This window comes from Filicampus tigris, chromosome 10 (assembly GCF_054856515.1).
Source record: "Filicampus tigris isolate MCC_2025a chromosome 10, RoL_Ftig_1.0, whole genome shotgun sequence".
Classification (NCBI taxonomy): domain Eukaryota; kingdom Metazoa; phylum Chordata; class Actinopteri; order Syngnathiformes; family Syngnathidae; genus Filicampus; species Filicampus tigris.
In genome coordinates, this window is record NC_141226.1 from 11,267,590 (window position 1) to 11,289,981 (window position 22,392).

Sequence of the window (22,392 nt, forward strand, 5' to 3'; positions counted from 1 at the left end):
CTCAAGAAGACAAGCATTAAAAAAATGTTTAAAAAACACAGGGAGTCTGCCATTTTGGTTTGTGGTGGCCATTAGGCAAACTTACCCTTGAGATTTTGTTCAATTGCTACCAAGTTTGAGCTTTACTGTATATTTGAGAGTTCCATTGTGTGTGGGCAAAGTTTCATGACTCACCATTAAACATAAAACTAAAAACCCAGCTGCACAAGGTCGGAGGTTGACAAAACTTGTGTGATGAAGGACTAACCATAAAGCAATTCATTTGCGCCCCCTACTGCCATAACTGACCATTATGCATCAAATTCTGTAGTGGAATCTAAGTTGCCCACCCCCGATCAAGAATTGTTAATAGGCATGTCATGCAAACTCATTCATTTCCTTTGATAATAGCAAACAAACAGAGCAGAGCCCCGGAGAGCCTAGATGATGGGCCGAGCCGGTTCTGACACTCGCTGACATAATTATGTTCCAGCAACAGCAATAATAGACCCTCAGAGAGAAGAGGGGGTGGGGGGGGGGGCGGGGGGGCTAGGGCTACACCTCATACATACTCAATCAGGTCTTCCAGGTGATTGTAAATGTCCTTGTCTTTTAGACTCTCCTCTGTGGGGAAAGGCCTGTAAATGACAAAGAAAACATTTAAACACTACATTGGCTCCTAGTCAGCTGTAGAACATATTTGAAAATGCTGATACTGGTCTATAAATCACTGAATGGTTTGGGTCCTGAATAAATTAAAGAAATTCTGATTGATTAGAAACCCAGCAGGGCTCTGAGATCTGCAGACAGGTCAATTAGTGGAGCCCAGAGTTGATGGGGGTGGCATGGCTCAGTGGTAGAGTTTCCGGTTCAATCGTAGTTTCCTTGAGCAAGATATTGAACCCCCAGTTGCTACTAATGCTGTGTCATCAGTAGGTGAATGAGGAAACAGTGTTAAAGCACTTTGAATACCTATATAAAAGTGTTACACAAGTGAAAGCCCATTTACCATTCGAAATTAAACATGGTGAAGTTGCATTTAGCTGTTACGATGCACACAAATGGAATAAGCTGCCAACAGAAGTTGAATCAGACCTGAATGTAAATACTTTTAAATCCAGGTTAAAAACGTTTGATTAAGGTTTTTTAAACATGTTTTAAATCTTTTCTTTTAGAATGTAAGAAACCTATTTTTATTTATTTTCTTTTTTTACTTTTAACTCATATACTGCCATTGATGAATTTACTTGTCTTTTGATAGTCCTGCCATTTATTCCCTGGAATTTATTTATATTTTTTGTAAAAAAAAAAAATTCAAACGTTAGGGTAAAATACGGTCTGAAAATGTCTGGGAGTGAATGAGTTAAAATGTTTTCAATATTTTTTAAAGTTTTTTGTTAATGTGTTAATTTTTTTGTTAGCCGCTTTTGTTGTCTCTGCTTTGCTTCTGAATGTTGTGAACTGTTATGTTTGTAAATGCTCTTATGCGTTGTCTTTGCTTGTGTGAAGCACATTGAGTTGTCTTGTGTATGTAATGTTCTACATAAATAAAGCTGCTGTGCTTTGCCTTCAGGCAGGAGAGTGTTTATTTATTCAAATATGTGAGAACCATGAAAAAGCGAACATGTGTGTAAGGATGGAGACTTCCAAGCCATATGCGGTGTGGACATAAGAGGGAAAATAACGGCCTGGACGACAACAACTTACTTGAATCCTCCTTGCTGGGCTATTGCTGTGTATGAGAGTTTGGATAGACTGTCCATTACCTGGTGAAACATATCGATTTTTATGTTAGAGCATATAATGTAGATTACATTGACATTAAAGCAATATCCATGCAAGTTGAAATAAGATCTGGTTTTAGTCCGTGCTTGAAAACCACAAAACTCTGCTCCAAAGTTCCGGGAAATATGTTAGTTGCACAGTGCACTACCGTAAAACGATGATTGTTATCATCAGTGCAAATGATAAAGAGGGGGAAAAGACACAGCAATATTACTTTAATGTTATAAACAAGCAAGCTCTCATTGGGATTAGTAGGATTTGATGGAAAAAAACAGAACATGAATTGGTAAACATGTTCACATTTGTACAGGTAGTGAAAGTTTATCGGACTCACCAAGAGGACGGCCATTTAAAATTCGAGGCGGACCGGCCTATAGACGGGGACTATTTTTATATATATATTTTTGCTTTCGCTATGTATGGGGGTGGTCGGTGGATGGGTAATCGACTAAAGTAAATACACAAGTTGTTTAAATAGATATGTTACTCCTTCTCCTGATCGAATCTGTGATATATATACGTACACACATATACCGGTAAAATCTATTTAAATGCTAGTAGTAGTAGTAATAGTAGTTGTAGTAGTAACAGTAGTAGTAGTAGCATGAATCATGTTTTTCAGTGGTCAGTGTAATGTAGGTTAGTCATGTTGTCATCAGTGTTCTAATGCTGCATCTTCTCATCCTCCAATTGGCACCACTGACAAAAAGTGGATTATCCTGGTTCAGATTTTTCACATGTTCCCTTCTGGAGAAAAAAAAACAGCAACACTCTTTTTCCACTTGTTTAAATTGTAAACACCCCACTTGGATCTCAACCATTCAGGAGCAACTTGACACACTGAATGGTGACGGTGTTGTTGACACCTTGCCAGAAGCTTGTTTGACTGAGATTATACAGTACTGTACAAGATGTCTGGTACAGTACATATTTGCGGTGTGTGGGATTATCAGATTAACTGGAAGCTTCTTTGGACCTCAACTCAACTAAAAGAAAATAGCATAGGAAACACATGGAAACATCCATCTTTAAACCTGTTATCACACTTTGGAGATTCAGTATATACGGAAAAACATGTTTTGTTATATAATGAGGGGATTAAATAAATCTGAATCCTACCTTTCCAAAATCACGCACGTCAAACAGGTCAAAGGCGTCGAACAGGTCACTTTTCTTCATGCCGAACACGTCATAGCAGCACATCAGGAAGGTGCGAATGTTCTTCATGCACAAAAACTGTAGCAGTGAAAGACGGGAGATTAAAAAACTAAATTAATCACATCCACAAAAAAACTGTGTAATTACGACCGGGGATTGTACTTGTTTACTCCATTTTGTAATGTGAGTAATGTGGGTAAATTTAAGTCTAGAGAATTACATTTTTATAAGAGGCTACACTAAGTATAAAAAATACAATATAATATACTACATTATGTAATAAATGCAGATCATGTGACACCATTATAGCGCCCGTATTTGTATTCAAAATTCGGTCTTTTGTGCAAGGCAGAGCAACAAGTTGATCTTGTGATTTGACCTGTAATTTGATTATGTGTTTTTTTTCTGTAACTGTAACGGAATAAAGTTACATTTTGACTACGTAATGCCGGTACATGTATCCTGTGACTCCCCAAACCTGGTAGTGGAAGTAAGTAGTGGTAGTTAGACCATTTGGTGTAGGAATAGTTAGTAGCTGCAGCAGTAGTTGTAAGAGTAGCAGGGGCGGAGCCATGAGTGGGCCTTGGTGTGCCTCTGTGCCTGTGATTGACAGACTTCCCACCCAGTGAGATTCATGGAAAAATATATACTTTAATTTTTTTGTAAATTATTATAAAATTATTTTTCAATTTGTGTTTTGTTGTGTTTTTTATTTTATTGAATATTAAGAATGGCAAGTGGTTGTCTAACAAAGATCTGAACTTTTTATTATTCAGTGTGTCATGTTATTTGAATATACAATATGTCGGGACAGGAGGGTTGTGCTCAGTGAGAGAAATATTCAGGCCCACCCTGATTTTTCAAGGCACGTTCTGGCTCCGCCCCTGAGTAGTAGTAGTAGTAGTAGTAGTAGTAGGAGTAATAGTCGTAGTAGTAGACTGAACGAACTGTATTCACGCTATTCACAGACGTGTGTGCCACTGCGCATGCGCAAAAATACATTAAATTAAAATACATTGCTGCTTAATTTATATTCTACAAACGCTAAATTAATCAGAATGCTGCGTTTCAACAAGTGGGCCTGCTGGGAACATATTCTTGAAAAAAATATGTTTGGTTTGACTTCCACTTTAACTAAACTTCTCACACAAGGACATCATACAAATTGTATGCCAGTTAGTCAATGGTTAATACACTTAAAAAAGATAAGTGTAATTCTCTTAAAGAATACATCACTTTGGGCCTTTTCTAAAGTGTTATTAGTTTTTGTGTCATCGTCACAACACAATACATTATTACTAGTAAATTCCCAACATGATTTGTTGAAATTACAATGAACACTTGTGACTGTGTTTAGTGTGTTATATTATACAGACAGGATGTAATAGTCATAAATTAAATTGCTTCTACTTTTCAAATTCAATTCTCCATATTGTGACTTTTGGTGACACCCTTATCAACAATGGTAGTACATTGCTACAGTATATATATATTACAATAGCCTGCTCACTGTATTCAATGAGGAAGTGTAGTTGTAATGGAAAGGAGTTATCATAGTTAGGAATACCAAAGGCTTTCTTTGTGGATTTCAGAATGAACATGTGGGTTTATATAGCGGCTCTCAGCAGCCCGTACACCAGTGTGACCCACTGGGAATTTCCCAGAACTCCAGATGAAGAAGTAGTAGTGGAAGTAGTAGCAACAGCAGTTGGAGTTGCAACAGGAGCGTTTGCAATAGCAGTAGCATCCGTAGTACAAGGTAGCATAAATTAAAGAATTGATTCTATACTTTGGTAATCTGACATCAATATTAGGGTCAATGCACTAGTATGCTCTTTGCCCTCAGAAGTAAGACCATTCAGCAGCAGCAGACTATTAGGATAAATGTTGAAACGGCTTGCCATAGTTGTGTGCATGTTTGGACTCCTACAAATAAACATCCCAGTGTGCATCCGGCAAAAGCAGAGCTGGTGGGAGCCTTGTTTGTCCTGCAATACTCTGCTCCATTGACCCTGATGCCATGCTTTCCACACAGGCAGATAGCGGGTCACTGTGAAAGCGGGTCGTACACGTATGCTTTCTTCGCTCGTATGCGGCCTATATCTGCGGGCCATCCCACTGTTTTGCTATCACAGTCTAGTGAATACACACAAGAGAGCCGCGCTAAAAACCATTCCGTATATCTTAGGGCTATTCAACTGACACACAATTTCACATCATCTCCCGACATTAATCATTGCACAACTATTCATTTGCCATTTAACACGGCCTGATAAGAGGAAGGATTACTCTTGAAGACGTTTTTAAGAGCTCCCGCCGAATGGGCGGATCAAAGTTAGGATGTTATCTGCCCCCCCTGAGGCCCCCTCGAAGGGATCCAGTCACCAAACTGGGCTTTTTTAAGTCGCTTTATTGAGATTTATTCCGCTACATGTGCTTACAGTGAGGTCTTGAATGTGGAATCATCCCCAAAAATACTCTCTCCAGTGGAACACATAAGGCAATTTTTTTGGTTGTGACTTGTTTATATGTTGTGAATGTTTCTACAGTGATGCCTTGAGTTTTGGGTTTTTTTGAGATGTGAGATGTCCTTCTGCCATTTTTCTTTTTATTTGACTTACGGACAAAAATTTAAGAAGTGGAAGTTTACTGCCAAACTAAACACAAAACAAAGTTTATAAATGAAAAATTATGCTTTGTGTATTTAAAACAACTACCGGTATATAGATTTTGCTTAGAAAATGCCTGCTCATCTTAATCCAACAAACAATGCAAAATGCCACGCGCTAACAAATAGAATCTGTGGTTATACTGCAGGGCAAGATGCCCAATTTGGATTCTTTTGTCAAATCAGATTTTTTTTTTTTTAGTGTACTCATTTGCATTACAAAAACAAATGCAACTTCTAATATGAACATCTGTGAAGTGACACGTATGCGCACATATTGCAGTATCATTTTTTTTTTTACAATAACAATACAATTATAAGATGATGTACTGTATCATTCTTGCAATGTACAGTATCATTTATCATTCAATCGCTGTATGATGATACAATGCAAATAATTAGAAAACACTGTTGTAACCTACAGATTTAATAACACATAATACACAGTACATCAGGATTTTCAGTATGATACTATGGTTTTCTTGCAATATATTGACAATCACACAATAGTTGTATTATGATACTATCAATATTGGAAAAACACGTCGATAGAATTTTGTTTTATAATCGATTCAAATGGATCATTACAATTGTCATGTATGGTGCAGTATTACGGTTTTCTTGTAATAGCCTACATCGATTATCATGTAATCGCTGTATCGCGATACTATCAATATTGTTGGGAAAATGTCACAAATCATATTTTATGATATCAATATCTACAGTACAGCTATATATTGTTGGAAAAACAACAATAATATTGTTTTGTATCATACAGTGATGCTATACAACTGGTTTTCTGCACTACTGCCCAATTTCTGCTATGTGATACTATTGATACTGTTGAGAAAATACCATAATAAGAACACATACCAGCAATAGTTGGTAGTTCGATCCATATAGACTATAGTGGAATGGTGTACCGTGTTATATTGGTACCTGGGACATCTGCGGCCTGAGGTTGATGTGCTTCAGGTCGATACTGCAAGCCCTCAGGTTGTTGAGCAGCTGACACAGCAGCACGCCGTCGCGCAGCGTCTGCGCCAGGTCGAACACCTGCGCCGTGTCCGCTGTGACGCGATGGTTGACCGGCAGCACCTTGCAGCCGATGAGCCACGCTGCGCACTGCCTCCAATACTCCATGACAGACGGACGGTGCGTGAACTAGTTTGAAAAAAGACGAAGTTTACACACAGAAAAGCACCGCATGACTACAACTGTGTCACTCGCAGCAGCGCAAGTGAAGGAGGCGAACGACAGGCGCAACTTGAGTGATGTGGGTCAAAAGTGGGCAAAGCTCCCCCCTCCTCGTTCTTCCGCCTTCAAGTGACATTTCCATGGAGGTGGTCGTCTCAACTGGAAGAACACAAGCAACTATTGCTATTATTATTTTGTTGCTGTTGTTGATGTGGTTGTTGTTTTGTTCACGTTTGTGTCCCTAAGAATAAATGAACTTTGTGTATTTCCTCGTTTCTGCTGTTTTATTTTAAACTTTTATTCTACTTTTTTTTTTTAAACACTGAGCGGGAACCGATCCCACGCTGCCCGCACACAACTCAGGCGTGTGTACCACTGCACCATCAGTGACACTTGTATTGTACAATGAAAATGTTTTAAATTGTTTTGATTTTTAATAGTTTTCATTTTAAATTTACATTAAATTTTAAAGAACAACTGTATTTGTATTCAGTCATTCTACTTCAACATTGAAAATGTTTAATATTTTAAATTGAATTTTTTTGTTTATATTTTTAATTTACATTTTTATTTGTATGTATATGTTATATGTATTTTGCATTTTCTTTGACTTTGTTAATTTCTACTTTTAAAAGAATACAAGCTATAATATACTATGACTGTAAAACAACAATGCATTAAATCAAATGAACGCAGACTTAAAATGCATGTAAACACCTTACTCTGACCACTTTAATCCTGACCAATAACCACGCGTAAAGATGGGTAGAATAAGATATGTAAACCGGCCAATGACTCTCAAGCAAGAAGCACAGGTCCATTTTCAAACTTTCAACATACTGTTTACATTTACACATATTTGATTGTGAGATAAAAGCTGGACTCTCGTCAGCATGCAGGAAAGAAAGCGAGATCCCCATGCAATAGGATCATTAGGGCCCAGACACAGGAGCACAGGAAGGAAACCATCTTGTTTCAGACCGGATGTTTTAGTATTCTTCACTGCACTGGACTGGATGACTTGTGCAGTCATTGCAGTTATGTGCAATTAATGCAAATATTTAAGAAACATTAATTATTTTGACTGGAAAGTGTGGAAAGTAATGGTCAAATTTGCCCTGACTGTCGGCATGTGTATGCTGGGACGAGAAATAAAAGAGAATTAAGAGGGGCATGAGCTTGAATGGGGCAGAAGCTTTTACCATTTCCTTTTATTGATCATGAGGGGGAATGTGAGATTGCGGTTGTCAGTTGTGTGTTTACATTCAAGAATTAGCTGCATCTGACAACATGGTGACATCATTCATGCTGTGATTGCGAGATTACAATAGCAGCATGTCAGTGCCTTCATACTGGTTAGTGGAGACTTCGCTCATATTCCTCTCTCGTATCCACGGTAATGTCACACGTAGACAGGGGCGTGGCCAGTTGTTTGCTTGCAATGGTGTGAAAGTAATGATTTTGATTGATGTTGACTAATTGAATGTCCTTAATTTAGGACAGATTATTTTAGAGTTTGCATTCAGATCGATTGTGCATTTATTCTTTAAATATGTGGTTAATATTAAAAAAAAATTTTTGCGTAGTATCAAGGGATCTAAGAATATTGTATCAATGTAAAAATGGCAGTAAAATCACAGATATAAATATTTACCCTTAGGTGTGGCCAGGGGTTAGCACCATGTAGCTCCATCCATGCATGTAGATGGTGAAACAAGAGGGAATAAATCTCTGGACCTCCTTTCAATTTCAAAGGAGCATATGACAGGCGTTATTCTGTCCATCCTCTGGGGAATCTGACCACAACGATAGACACTGGAACCATCAACAGGCCGCTGATGAAACAGCAGACAGTCACATGACTGTGACACAAAAGAAGCAGCGCAACAGCGTTTACGTTGTCTGACGACTGTTTTTTTTTGTTGGTAAAGAGTGTATTTTAATATATTTATTATAAAGGAATAGTTTCTTACTTTAATAGTTTATTAGTTAGTATTATTTGCGTTTTATGTTTGTGCTCTATACATACATTTAGTTGAGATTATCATGTGGTATGGGGTGTGATATGTTTGATATTTCCTCTATCGGGGCAGTCTGTCACGATATGTATTGACATTGGTAAAACATTCATGCATGCACGCACACACACTCACACACAAACACTTTAATCCCCCATGAGTTACTGATAAGCTTTTTTGTGTATACTTTTATACTTTTAAATTATCATTTAAATATACATGAGGTTGTTTTGGAATTATGTCAGTGCAGGGATGGCGCTACATTGGGGCTTGAGGGGGCTATAGCCCCTTTAAAAATCTGTGTGGTTGGGGATTTATGTTCCTCAGTTAGAGTTTAGACTGGGTTGATGGCACTTCTGTCTTCGCGGCTGAGTTGATTGGGATTCTTTGGGCACTGTGGTGGGTAAAGGTGGGGCTAAAAGTTCTTTAATTTGCACTGATTCACTGTCGTCGCTGGTGGCGTTGGGAGCAAGTGTAGGTGGTGGGGCTCGATGTTCAAATTTCAAATACTGATTTACAGGTTGGAGGTGATTAGTTATATAGTGGGGTTAGTGTGGGTGCCAGCACGTGTGGGTGTCATAGGCAATGAAATAGCAGATGGTATTGCCAAATCCAGTGTGAACCATTTGGGAGTACAAATCAAAGTGGCCGTGCATGGGAATAATGGAATGTTGTGCCAAAATTAGGGAAGTAGTACATCAAGAATGGCAACAAATTTGGAATACTGAGGGGAGAGGGAGGAATTTTTATCACATTAATCCATTAGCGCGGTGTACTACCACGTTTTACAAGGCGAGAAGAAATAAAACTGACACGGCTTCGACTGGGATGGCTAGTGGGCTTCACTTATTAGAAAAGAAAATCTAACGCCTACACACACACGCGATCGCGCGCGCACTGTCCCAAATATAGAAAGTGAACTGTCAAAACACAAACAGAAGTGGGCGTTTTACATGTTAAATAATACAAAACACAGACGAAAACAATGTATTCGGATAACCACGGGATCTTTATTTTATGTCGCCTTTTCTTTCGCGGCTGCTCCTTCCTGTTTTTTAAACAAACGTCATGGACTACGTAACCGGAAGTCCACCCCTCTGCCCCCCCACCCCCCCCAAAATAGAAGCTGAACCGTCAAAACATAAACAGAGCAGTCGACCTTGTTTGAACGCTGTAAAGTTCGTTTTCTTCTAGAAACTTGACGCAAAATGCGGCGTCTCTTCTGTCTAAGCCTGGCCAGTAGAGGCGCGGTGTAACGATCGCTAAGCTGCCGTATAAAAGGACTGAGCTTTAAGAAAGAGAAAAAAACGAAGTGCGCTGAGAAGGGCCTGCGAGTTGAGGTAAAAAAAAATGCTAAGGCTAATTTACATGCTGTGTGTGTGTGTGACCAAACAGGTGTTTGCAACATAAAAAATGACAGCTGCGTATTTGTCGATATTTTGCCAACCGCGCCGTGGATAGCTTCATGCTAATGTCAGCGGGCCTGTAAACGTCAAACCCGAGTTTTAACGATGCCGTCACAAAGAGTGCGCGGATAAAATCGGACAGCATTAGCCCGCTGGCTAACCAGGCTAGTAGGTTGCATACGCCTCTCACGCTCACACTAAACATGACAATGCTAAAGTTTTACAGTCAACTTGACTACTCTGAGACACCTGTATGACTTCCCCCCCTTCTTATGTGTGTGGCAGACTCGCCTTCACGGACGTCATGGCAGAAACCGAAAGCAAATGCACCTCGCTCAACGGTAACTCTGTTGCAAAACCACCTGTGGTAGCCATTAAGATTCGTTATTGACCGCTGCTGGGTTCTTTTCAAGGGGCCTCTGGGGAGGAAGAAGCCGGGGGCGATCAACACAAAGACGGGGACGCCAGTGGGAGCAAAGATGAAGCCAAACACAGTGGTAAACCATTTTTTTAACTCTTATTTTTCTGTAAATTATGCACTAGAAGTTTGGAACGTTATAAGTGGAAGGTAAATAGGCACAGATCTCACTGGATGTTATGTCACGTGGATTTCAGGTCAGTGATCGTCTGCACGGGTTTTTAAGTTTGCATTGGGGTTCCGCTCCAATGATGTCGATATGGTCATCCGAGTTTGCATACAAGTTGGAACGAGCATATAGTCTAAAATCACAATTACAATAAATACTTATAAGAAAAAAAATTCTCAACCATATCTGAAAAGAAAGAAAAAAAACACAACTAATTCAGTAAACAGAGGACCCCGTGTATTATGAGAAGTATCTGCCCACAGGTTGGCATGAATGAAATCAAGTTTAGATGTTACAGTAAGATTTTTCTGACATTTTTTGCTTCATAGCAGAAGCCTTAAGAACCTGGTATTAAACTCATTGGCTTGCCACGTCATTTTATCTGGCCTTCGAAAGCAAATAAAGCATGCTAACTTGGATGATTCTTGCTAAAATCTGTACCAAAATTTCACTTAGTAAATAATAACATTGAGATTGTGCAAACAATTCCTTGTTACGTTATTACAGTGCCTTGAAGGATACTTGAGTGAGTGTGAATGTTTGTTTGTCCCTGTGTGCCCTGCGATTGGCTGGCAACCAATTCGGGGTTTCCCCCGCCTACTGCCCGAAGTCAGCTGGGATAGGCTCCAGCACGCCCGCGACCCTTGTGAGGATAAGCGGTATGGATAATGGATGGATGGATGGATGGATGGATTGTCTAGTTTTTTAATATCATAAATACTTGGCATTTTGAACAGGTTTGTAGACTTTTGTATCTACTCTATGGACAATTTAGTCTTTAATGAACCAAACATAAATATGTTTGGAATGTGGGAGGAAGCCGGAGTACTTGGAGAAAATGACCGTTGTGATTTTTTTTTTTCTTATCTACAATATAAAGAATATTATTTTTTGTTGTGATAGTAATTTGTTTTTAAATCACAAAATTTAGAGATGCATGTATTTCATTTTTAATCAAATGGGCAAACTTTACATCGCTAGATCAGCCATGTTTTGTGCACATGTAAAGAGACACACAATTATCTTCCTACTTTTTTTGGTCAAACACTGAACTGGCTCCCTTTCCTGAATGCAACGCTAACTTCAATGTTTGTTGCTCTACTTCAAGACAATGGAGAGGCATCTGGTGACAAGAATGTGCCCGAAGGTGAGCTGAATGAGGAGGAGGATGAAGATGAGGAAGACACTGACAGCATGGATGGCAGCGGCCTCTTCTCTCTGACTGAGGATGGTGAAAGAGAGAGCGAGGGAGGCAGACAGGAGAGGGCGAAAGATGGCGGGAGAAGGGCCGCCCGGAAGCGGAACAGACCCTGCGGCGGCGGCGGCAATAACAACCGTTCCTCCAGCTCGGATGAGGATGACGAAGAGGAGACGAAAGACGATGACGATGAGGAAGATGAAGAAGGTGACGACGAGGCGATGGAGGCGTGGTTGGGCGCCGAGCTGCAGGACCTGCGCGGGCCGGCGTGGCGCGCCATCCCCTCGCTGCGCTGTCGAGAGATCGGCCGGGACACGCAGCAATTTGTGAGGCGCGTGTGCGGCGCCCGCGGCCTGGTGCAGAGGCTGGAGCTACAGGGTCGGCTGGAGAGACACTCCGGCTGCGTCAACACGCTGCACTTTAACCCGTCGGGCACGCGCCTGGCGTCCGGCAGCGACGACCTCCGCGTGGTCATCTGGGACTGGGCCATCCGGCGTGCCGAGCTAGAGTTCGACAGCGGGCACAAGAGCAACGTCTTTCAGGTGAGGGGCGCAACACAAGTGCTGTACATAAAACATAAAAGACAATTATTAAAATGAATACAATAATAAATAACCTGATCAAATATACATTTTTAAACTAAAATATACAAGGGCTCACTTTACATTTTCTGTGAAGCTGTTAATACATAAGAGAAGAGCAAGATTGAAGTCTGTGATGAGCAGTATCGAGGTTTTGGGATTCGAGATGCAAATGGCTAGGATACTGAAATTGTAATCTCGCATGACGTCACTTATGTTGGCTGCAAGCGGAATTCAAACAAACTGCATTTTTCTAAAAGCTGATAGTTCGCGCGTTGCTGCGTGCCACACAATGGAGAAGGATTCAGTTTTCCTGCTCATTTCTTTTCATGCTCACTCTAGTCTCATTAGATTTCGCCATTACACATGGTGAAATTTGTTTTGGCCCACTAGGCCAAGTTCCTACCTCACAGCGGCGACTCCACCTTGGCCATGTGCGCCCGTGATGGTCAGATTCGTGTGGCGGAGCTCTCCGCCACCCAACGCTGCAAGAACACCAAGAGGGTGGCACAGCACAAAGGGGCCGCACACAAGGTCTAGTAACACACACACACACACACACACACAGACACACACTTCCAAATGTGTCAGCAAGACGCTGACGTTGTCACTTCCTGTTTCTTTTTTCGTATCAGTTGGCCCTGGAGCCTGACTCTCCGTGCTCCTTTCTGTCAGCGGGAGAGGACGCCATGGTGTTTGGAATCGACTTGCGGCTCGACCGTCCTGCTAAGTGAGTGCTAGTGTGTCATCGAAACAATGCTGGTCTTGTGCCATGAGCAAAAGAGCTATATCGTAATACTTTTGAGCACGGCATATACTGTCTGGAACATAATATTGAAGCATTCCTCAAAACCACCCCTTTTGTTGGCACCACAGTGCCCCCAAATCCCAAATATTCATTGTCAATATAACAATAATACAAAGACAGACATCTCTATTTTTATTTTGTGAAATTAGTAAAAATGAGTTTTTATTAATCTTTTATTTCTGGTTTCCAGGTTAAAGCTGATAAATGTTATTTTGGGTATTCCAAGTCAATATGAATTAAGCACTTCTTAGGCTAATTTGGAAACAAACAAAATCTTTGAAAAACTCTTTCAAGGAGGTAACTCCAAGAAAACAATTAGTCAGGCCCCAAATTTTTAAACAACTATAAAATTCTATTGAAATAGTTGGTTAATAAAAATTAATGACAGTTAGGTGTACTAGAATTACGGTCTCTTGGATTTACCTTGAACCTCAACCTAAATGTGCCCTTAATTCGAGTCAGTTATCTTTGTCGTATGACCCATCAACCGGCCAGTTGCTTTGCTTTGACTTGTGACTCTAATTTCACCTAACAATTAGCGGTTGCTTGGCAGATGTAGTTAGTGAATATTCTTCAAAAAGAGACTTCAAGCTGTTTGTCACTCTCAGCTGAAGGTTACTGTCAAACACAACATAAAAGTAGTAGTAGACATTGTGTATTTAAAACAACTAAATGGGCTGCGCTAGCTTAATGCTAACATAGTGTGGGAAACTCCATAGGCACATGGGCTAACAATTAGCATCGAAATGGTGAAGAAACACATGTAGACAGATAATATAACAATACTCACAGGCATATATTCTTTATTCTTTGTTAATATTACTGCCGTACTTAGAAGCCGAGAGAGGAGCTGAGGCTCTTGTAAAGTCTATCTCTGTATGTTTGTGTTATAATGCCCCCAAGTGGCAAAGACGTGCACAACAGTATGAGCAGCACAATGCACATTGAAGGGGGATTTAGATCAGGGAATGTCAATAATATGTGACAGTTGTGGGCTTGTGAAGCCCTTTCAGATTCTTTTTGTGTTTAAGTGCTATATAAATTGACTTGACATCGACTAGATGAAAGTGTGAAAAAAGTGTCTGGAAAAACAAAATCCTACTTGGGGACAGAAAAAAACATGTTAATGTATAATTATTACACCAGATGGCTATTCCAACCCCCCCAAAGGTCACTCACACACCGCCATATGTGCATGTACCATTATCTCGCCCCCAACCCCCACGCTTGGATGAGTTTGGGGCGTTTAGCCCATGAAACACCTTTTAAAACTTCCCCTTGTTCTGCAGCAAACTGGTGATGGTGAAGGAGGGCGACAAAAAAGTGGGCCTCTACACCATCTTCGTCAACCCGGCCAAGACACAGCACTTTGCGGTCGGCGGGAGGGATCAGTTCATCAGGTACGTACGCATATGTGGATGCACATTAATTGTACCTTCTCCCATCTAGTGGAAGGGAGTTTAATTGCTTTGCCTGTCTCAATATGGTGCAGGCATAGATAAATAAGTATAGATAAGTAAATAAATAATTTTGAAACTTATCAAGTGAAAGTGGATTATTCCACACACGTGGTCAGGAATCACTGCTCTAAACATTTTTGTTCCATAGGATTTACGACCAGAGGAAGATCAATGAGAACGACAATAACGGCGTGCTCAAGAAGTTCTGCCCCTCGCATCTGGTGTCCAGCGAGTCCAAAACCAACATCACCTGCCTGGTGTACAGTCACGATGGCACAGGTAGGCGTACGCATTACTTCAAAAATGCATGTAAATAGCATGACAATGCTTTACAGAAAACCTCCACTGTTCGCAGGGGTTAGGCAACAAGCCTTGCATAATCTGCAAATAACTGACCCCACCAAAAATCACATGTAATTACCTATCCATGCCTCTGGATGGCGGCAAATCCTAAAACTGAGACTGGTATTCCAGATGAATTGATTTACAGTCAGGACCATAAATATTTGGACATTGACAACGTTGTCAGCATTCTAGCTCTGTACAACACCACAATGGATTTGGAATGAAACAATCACAATGTACTTTAAGTGCAGACTCTGAGCTGTAATTTGAGGGTATTTACATCCAAATTAGGTTAGTGGTGCACTAATTACAACACACTTTATATGTGCCTTCACCTTTTTAAGGGACCAAAAGAAATTGGACAAACTAACATAATCATAAATCTGACTATGACTTTTCAGTTCTTTGTTTGAAACGCACCACCACCGTGCTTCACAGATGAGGTGCGTCACGCTCAATGTTTTCGCTATCTCTCTGATGGGTTTCTTTTGGTTTTTCAGCCAAATGATAGCTTGCGTCACTGAAAGTGACTGCTCTTTGGACCTCATGTTGAGGGACGACCTCACCGGATTCCATATTTATATACAACACTTGAAATGAACTCTAGGCCTTCTATCTGCTCTTTGTAAGTGAAATAATGACGGAATGACACATACGCGGTAATGGAACAGCTGAGTAGCCTATTGTCCAATTACTTTTGGTCCCTTAAAAATGTGTTGTATGCTAATTCTTACGTCGTTCACCTGATTTGGATGAAAATACCCTCAAATTAAAGCCCAGAATATGCAGTTAACGCACCTCTTGATTGTGTTCAAATCCATTGTGGTGTTGTAGAAAGCTGGAATACTGAAAATTATGTCAATGTCCAAATATTTATGGACCTGACTGTATTTACTGTGGCCTGCAGTGGATCAGCACCACGCATCCGGCATGTTCACAATCATGAACCCATATTACATAAACGACTGTATTCAGTTGTTAAACGACTCAACTCGAGCAACCACAATTAACCAGCAAATCTGAAAATGTATGTTGTGTGAAAATGTGTCTCACTGTATTGTTATGATTGTGATCTAGAGCTACTAGCCAGTTACAATGACGAGGACATCTACCTGTTTGACTCCAACCACAGCGACGGCGCCGACTACTGCAGAAGATACAAGGGACACCGCAACAATGCCACAGGTGGGACGACACGTCGGACCAAACGCGTATCAGCTGCCCCCAAATCGCCATCCCAATTTGGCTTTTTTTTTTTTTTTCCTGCCGTCAGTGAAGGGTGTCAACTTCTACGGGCCGTGCAGTGAGTTTGTGGTGAGCGGTAGCGATTGCGGACACATCTACCTGTGGGACAAACACTCAGCCCGCATCGTCCAGTTCATGGAGGGCGACAGAGGCGGAGTGGTGAGTATGGGCTGTTGGATTAATGCAAGGCACTATGGGTAAAAGTGGCATCGTGTCATTCATCATGAAATAACGCCAGAGGGTTCTTGGGTGAGCCCGTCCTGATGCAACACACCCGTTTATCCGGGATTGGGACGCACGCCGTCTGATTGAAAGGGAGCACAATGAACCACTACATTACCTCAGCATTTAATCTAGTTTTGATTGTTAAATTACTTTAAAAAAAAAAAAAAAATTTCAATCCATTTTACTTGTGTGAAACTGCTTCTCTTTAATTAGGGTTGGGTGGTTTGATTTCATATATTTGAGTTTAATAGTTATAGTTTACTTTTATGGTTTAATATTGTTAAGCAGAGTCATCCAGTTCATCCCTTTCAAATATTTGTAATTGATATATTTAGTCCAAATGGTTTATATTTTTATTTACTTTTAAATATTTTTCTAAATTTGATATAAATGGTATCTTTAAATGCTAAATATTTTAAATGTATTTATGTTTTTTATTCCTTTTGAATTTACAGGAGTACATTTAATTGTATTTTAATTTAAAATGTATTTAATATGAATATGCATCTTAGAGTTGTAGTGCTTCTACAATTAATGATTGTAAAACAATTATTTGAATGAATTTAAAAACCCAACAACCAAGTCATCCCATTCAGATTAAATACACATGTAATATTAATGATGTATTTGTACTAAATAAATATACATATATATGGGTGTATTAATACGTTTCGGTATGGCATGTTCGGTTCGGTCCACTTGCGTTGAGTTCGGTCCACTTATTAGCGCGAGCTTACGCACGGGCGCTGACTGTTGCGTGCGGGAGACGAGAGTGGCGGCACAACAGTGAGAGCCAGAAAAGTCCCCCCGGACACTGCGGTCTCCTGTTTGGGAACATTCTGGCTGTCCTGTTAAAATCGCAGGTGGGGAAAGGTACGTGGTTAAGTCCGAAAGTTGTGTGTCGACATTGCTACATGAGATGGGCAGCAGGTAGCATGTCTAACATGCACGGCATCATCCAACTGTGAATGTTTCTTAGACAAGGGAGCAAAAACGTCAAACTTAAATAGCGAGATTTATCATATTGTAGCGTCTTCCGGGAAGGCGTAGTTTAATTATCACGTTTTTATTAATCCAAGTACAACTGCTCGCGCTCTTCTTTCTCCGCTGCTCCACTCGCTTGCCGTACGATGCATTCATGAACCTCGGAAACATCACAACTCAGCAACACACAAATCCGACCACAACATAGATAACCCAATTCGTTACAATATGCTGTTGAACATTCAAAGATTTCTATGCCTAAAAAGTGTACACAATTTCATAAAGACTTTTTAAATTTGTTTCATTATAAAGAGTTTTAATATAGTTAGCAATAATTGTAACTGTTATTATGTATTTTTTTCATCACAAAAAGTGTATATATGTACTGTCATGACAACTTGGCTTTAACTTGAATACTTAGATGTGTCATAGGCTGTTGCTGCTGAGTATTTAAAGATTTCAGTGTCTTAATAATTTACAAAATTAAGAGATCTTTATTGTTAATGTATTTTTTATTATGGTGTAATTTCTTGGAATATCTCCTGAATGGTTCGCTTTTATTTATTTTTTTGAAAAAAAGTACAATTTACTTGACATCTTTTCAAAATATTAAAAAAAAAAAAAAAAATCTGTTTTTCTGTACCGAAAATATACTGAACTGAAGTTTCCAAAAAAACGAACCGAACCGAAGCGTACCGTAGCACCCTAATATATATATGTTCAAAAAGAACATACATGTTTGGGACATTAATGATTAATGAAAAGAGAAAAGCAGCAAAAATGTTTCATACATTTCATATAATGAAAAACGACACATTTTTTGTTGGCCTGATGTCGCACAGGTGAACTGCTTGGAGCCGCACCCCCATCTGCCAGGCATGGCCACTAGCGGCCTGGACCACGACATCAAGCTGTGGGCCCCCACCGCCGAGGTTCCCACTGGACTCAAGGGCCTCAAAGAGGTATCTGCTTCTAACTTGAGGGTCATCTAGCGACCGCACTTGAAGACAAATGGGGATTTGTTTGTGGTCTACCTGAAGGTGATGAAGAAGAACAAGCGGGATCGCGATGAGGACAGCGTGCGGCACGGCAACCAGTACGAAACCCAGCTGCTGTGGTTCCTGATGAGACACATGAGGAACCGACGGCCCCCGAGGGTGAGCCTAGGGAGACTTTGCTACATTGTTCTGGTGTACCTAATGAAGTGTCCATGTATTGTACTGTTCAGTGGTGCCTTGAGATACAAGTGACCCATCTTACGAGGTTTTCAATATACGTGTTGTTCGGATAATGATTTTTTTTTTTTTTTTTTTTTTTTTGGTGCTCTCTTCAAATCATCAAAAAAGACACTTTAGCTGTTTATTGCCACTCCCGCTTGAATCTTACTGTCAAACTAAACTAAAGATAAATTACCCTTTGTGTATTCAAAGCATTGCTTTGATTAAGAATGACTCGCTAGCCTAATGCTAACATAATGGAAGCAGCCATTGACATGCTAACGGTTAACATGGATAGTTGCGGTGTTAGAACAGCAAATTAAGCAACAAATAATCGAACACAATGTCGGCGCAGCAAAATGCAGATAATACAATACTCATAGCCTTACTGTATAGTCTGTATTCTTTACATAAAATGACTAATATTACAGCATCTTAATATGTCACTTATAGTAGTAGTACAATATGTACTATTTTAATTCATTTTTGTCTGCATGACCACTGCCTCGTATTTTCTTGTTTGAGTTAATTCATTTCAATGGGAAAAGATGATTAGAGATAGGTGTTTTCAGCTGCGAGCATGGTCATGGAACAAATTCAACTTGTATCTCAAGGCACCAATGTACTGTATATAAATGAGTTCACCCTGCTCACTTCCTCTTTTGTTATCCATCCAGACCCGACGTGAGGGAGCTGACGCCGACACCGATGAGTCCTGGAGTTCACCAGACACCTCTGACGAAGAGGAGGGGGGTCCGGATCATGTTCAGTGCATGTCGTCCTGAGCCACGCACGCACACACACGTATACAGAAAATGTCCAGTAAAAAGCAGGTATTATGTGTCCATAAAAGCCAACGGCAATGTTTGTGAAAAAAAAACCAACACCATGTATATTGTCCTAAATTTCTAAATTTGGACAATGAGAGGAAAACAATTAAAAATGTTAAAAATTATTTGGATAATGAGGGAAAAATACAGCATTTGCAATTTTGGGTCCCATTGTAAGATAAATGTTGGGCTGCAACTAATGATTATTTTAATAATCTATTTATCAGAGTTAAAAATCAAACAAACAAACAAAACAAGTTTTAATTTACATCCCGTTATTTAAAACAGGGCATTCTTTCAAATTGGGAAAAATATATACCAAATTATGCAAACTTTGTGATCGTTTTGGTCCAAAAACAACCCCAAAATGTTTCTGATAAAAGGGACTAGCGCTTTGTTTTTTGTGCCCGTTTGTGAAAGTAATGAAAAACTTACCAATATGTGTAGACATTGTCATTTCTGTGTCCAGAAATCCCCAATAATGTTGAAAGTAAACCCATCAGAAAATTTGATTTCCAAATGCAGTGATTTTTGCGCCCAAAAATAACACAAATGTTGCAGACGATATTGGGGAAAACAAACAGAAAAGTACAATAAGGGGGTGTTTTTGCCCCCACACACACACATATATACAAAAATTGTTTTGTACATTATTTGGGGTTGGGTGAATTCACCAAATTTATTGTGCAAAGTTTGTGATTTTTGTGTCCGGAAAAACAACTTAAAAATATATATTTACTGTGTATGTGTGTCCTCAGAAACAACAAAAATGTTTCTGATAAAAACGAACAAACAAAAAATGTATTTTGTTTTTTTTGTGTCCAAACAAAAATGCTTTGGACAACAATGGAAAAAAACCAACTACATTTTATGTCAAAAATAACAAAATATTTCTCACAATAATGAAAAACTAACAATGGAAAAACAATGAAAATGTTGTCTTTTTTTTTTTTTTTGTACAAAAGTTTTGAACAAAAAAAATCTTTGGGGTCAATTGTTGCTGATTTTTATTTCAAAAAATAAAAGTATTAAAAAAAAAAAAAAAAAAAACTTACCACAAAATTGGAGGTGCAAGCTTTTCATTGGACATCCGTGATGCATACGTGCATATACAGGAAATACACTTCAGTACTCTTTGGACACAAATGCACACAGAGAGCCATTGATCAATAAAAGGCATACATCTCAAATTTTAGAGTAAAAACAATGGTGATACCTGCTTTTCACTGGACGACAATGGTGCATTCATGCACTCTTGACCATTATTGACACACACACAAATCAGACATCGTGATGGTGCAGAATGCTGGCCACTGTACAAAGACGTCAAGTTATGCCCCATTTTTGACTGCTGCCTCCAAACGTACACCAGCACGTAGCCACACTCCTTCCATCGTAGCGACGAGCTCCTCCGCTGGGTTGCTGACCCAACCGCCCCCCCCCCCCCCCAAACTACTGAGTGCACTTTGAATCAGGGATGTTGCAGTTTGACACATGCACTATCAAGAGTGATTTTTCTTTTTTGTCGGGGGGATTTTTTCACTTGTAGGTCTTCTCACTTAAGCGTCTTTCTTTTGACTCCATCTTTGACAGGAAGCGTTTAGCTCAACTTCACTGCATGCGCCACAAACGGTAACTTTTTTTTTTCCCCTCCCCCCTGATTGGACTCAGCGCGAAGAGCAATTTCTTTACCATGCAACTTTTTAACTAGTATGGACCTTGGAGGGAAAACCAAATGGCACCCGACTGGAAAGGAAAAAATTTCCCCACCCCCGTTTGGAAGCTCTCCGATCCGTATCTGAAGTAGAAGCTGGAATAGGTATAGGGGGATTTTTTTCTGAGGAAGGTGATGGTTTCGTTGGACATTGTGCTTGACCATTGTGGTGTGAGAGCAATTGAAGCCTGGCTTTTTTTCTCATTTTCTGAGAAGTCTTAGTCAAATTGTATATATATAAATATGAAAACTGTAAAAAAAAAAAAAAACGTCAACATTTAGAAGATGCTGTTTGATGTCACACAACACGTTTGATTGGTTAAAGATGCAGAGGTTTATATTGGATACAGATGAGCACCTTTTTCTTCTGTTCGCCTGAGACTGTCCTTTACAGTATTAAATTTCCATTGTCCACAGTACTGTATTTCATTTTGAGAACTGAATTCAAATTTTCCCTCCCACAGGCTTAAAATTTATGAAACGTCTACTGGTTGTGTTGGAAATCTGTTGAAGAATTTGTGCAATAAAACAGACAGTACTCTTGAAGCTTTGTCCTGTTTACACAAATGTCTCCTGATTTGAAAGCAATTGATGTCCAGGCAGGGGCACGAGGGGGCCTGGAACCAACAAATAAATGTGCCCCCCTAAATTAAATCCCCCAAAATATATTTCACATATTTTCATTTATCTCATGCCTCTCTACTCTCCACTTTATATTCTTAATGCCTTGCTTGCCCCCTCAAATATAAAATATCTCAACTTGTTTCTCGACTCTGCTCCATCTCCCTTTTTCACTCTGCTCAGAGTATCGGCCTGCTGCCGGCTCGCTGTGTGGGATAACTGTCTGTAGCGAGCTGAAACCCAACTTCCCATCACCCTTCAGTTTGCAAATGAGCCAGTGTTGTCAGTTAGACATGGTAAAACAAAGGTGCTGGAGCACCTATCTAATATTTATCAGATGCATCCAGATTTAGAAGAGGCTTGATT

At 39.8% G+C, this 22,392-nt stretch overlaps 2 protein-coding genes across 7 annotated transcripts in view; one reads left to right on the top strand and one right to left on the bottom strand.

The window, feature by feature from the left end:
- The window catches only part of LOC147140809 (guanine nucleotide exchange factor VAV3-like), a 51,702-nt gene extending 44,863 nt beyond the window's left edge, over positions 1-6,839 (bottom strand). For all 6 annotated transcript variants that reach the window (XR_015088332.1, XM_086042767.1, XM_086042766.1 and 3 more), the window contains exons 1-4: positions 6,530-6,839; positions 2,884-3,000; positions 1,687-1,745; positions 552-617 (exon numbers count right to left, since the gene is read on the bottom strand). Coding sequence is in view for 5 of the 6 variants with exons in the window: in XM_086042767.1 (XP_085898893.1) it covers positions 552-617; positions 1,687-1,745; positions 2,884-3,000; positions 6,530-6,733 (446 nt within the window). In the remaining variant the exon portion in view is untranslated. The remainder of the gene's footprint in view (positions 1-551; positions 618-1,686; positions 1,746-2,883; positions 3,001-6,529) is intronic.
- Positions 6,840-9,922: 3,083 nt separating this feature from the next.
- Positions 9,923-21,951, top strand: dcaf8 (DDB1 and CUL4 associated factor 8). Its single transcript, XM_086042770.1, has 13 exons — positions 9,923-10,145; positions 10,497-10,552; positions 10,625-10,708; positions 11,907-12,538; positions 12,971-13,111; positions 13,213-13,307; positions 14,675-14,785; positions 14,994-15,124; positions 16,268-16,375; positions 16,464-16,594; positions 18,487-18,606; positions 18,685-18,801; positions 19,539-21,951. The coding sequence occupies exons 2-13, from the start codon at positions 10,516-10,518 to the stop codon at positions 19,644-19,646; spliced, it is 1,815 nt and encodes a 604-aa protein (XP_085898896.1). The 5' UTR covers positions 9,923-10,145; positions 10,497-10,515; the 3' UTR covers positions 19,647-21,951.
- The last annotated feature ends 441 nt before the right edge of the window (positions 21,952-22,392 follow it).

Excerpts from the sequence above, each read along its gene's own strand:
- dcaf8 (XM_086042770.1), top strand. The coding sequence starts at position 10,516 with ATGGCAGAAACCGAAAGCAAATGCACCTCGCTCAACG. Across the intron at positions 14,786-14,993 it reads GGGAGGGATCAGTTCATCAG|GATTTACGACCAGAGGAAGA; the intron begins GTACGTACGCAT and ends TTTGTTCCATAG. Across the intron at positions 18,802-19,538 it reads GGAACCGACGGCCCCCGAGG|ACCCGACGTGAGGGAGCTGA; the intron begins GTGAGCCTAGGG and ends TTATCCATCCAG.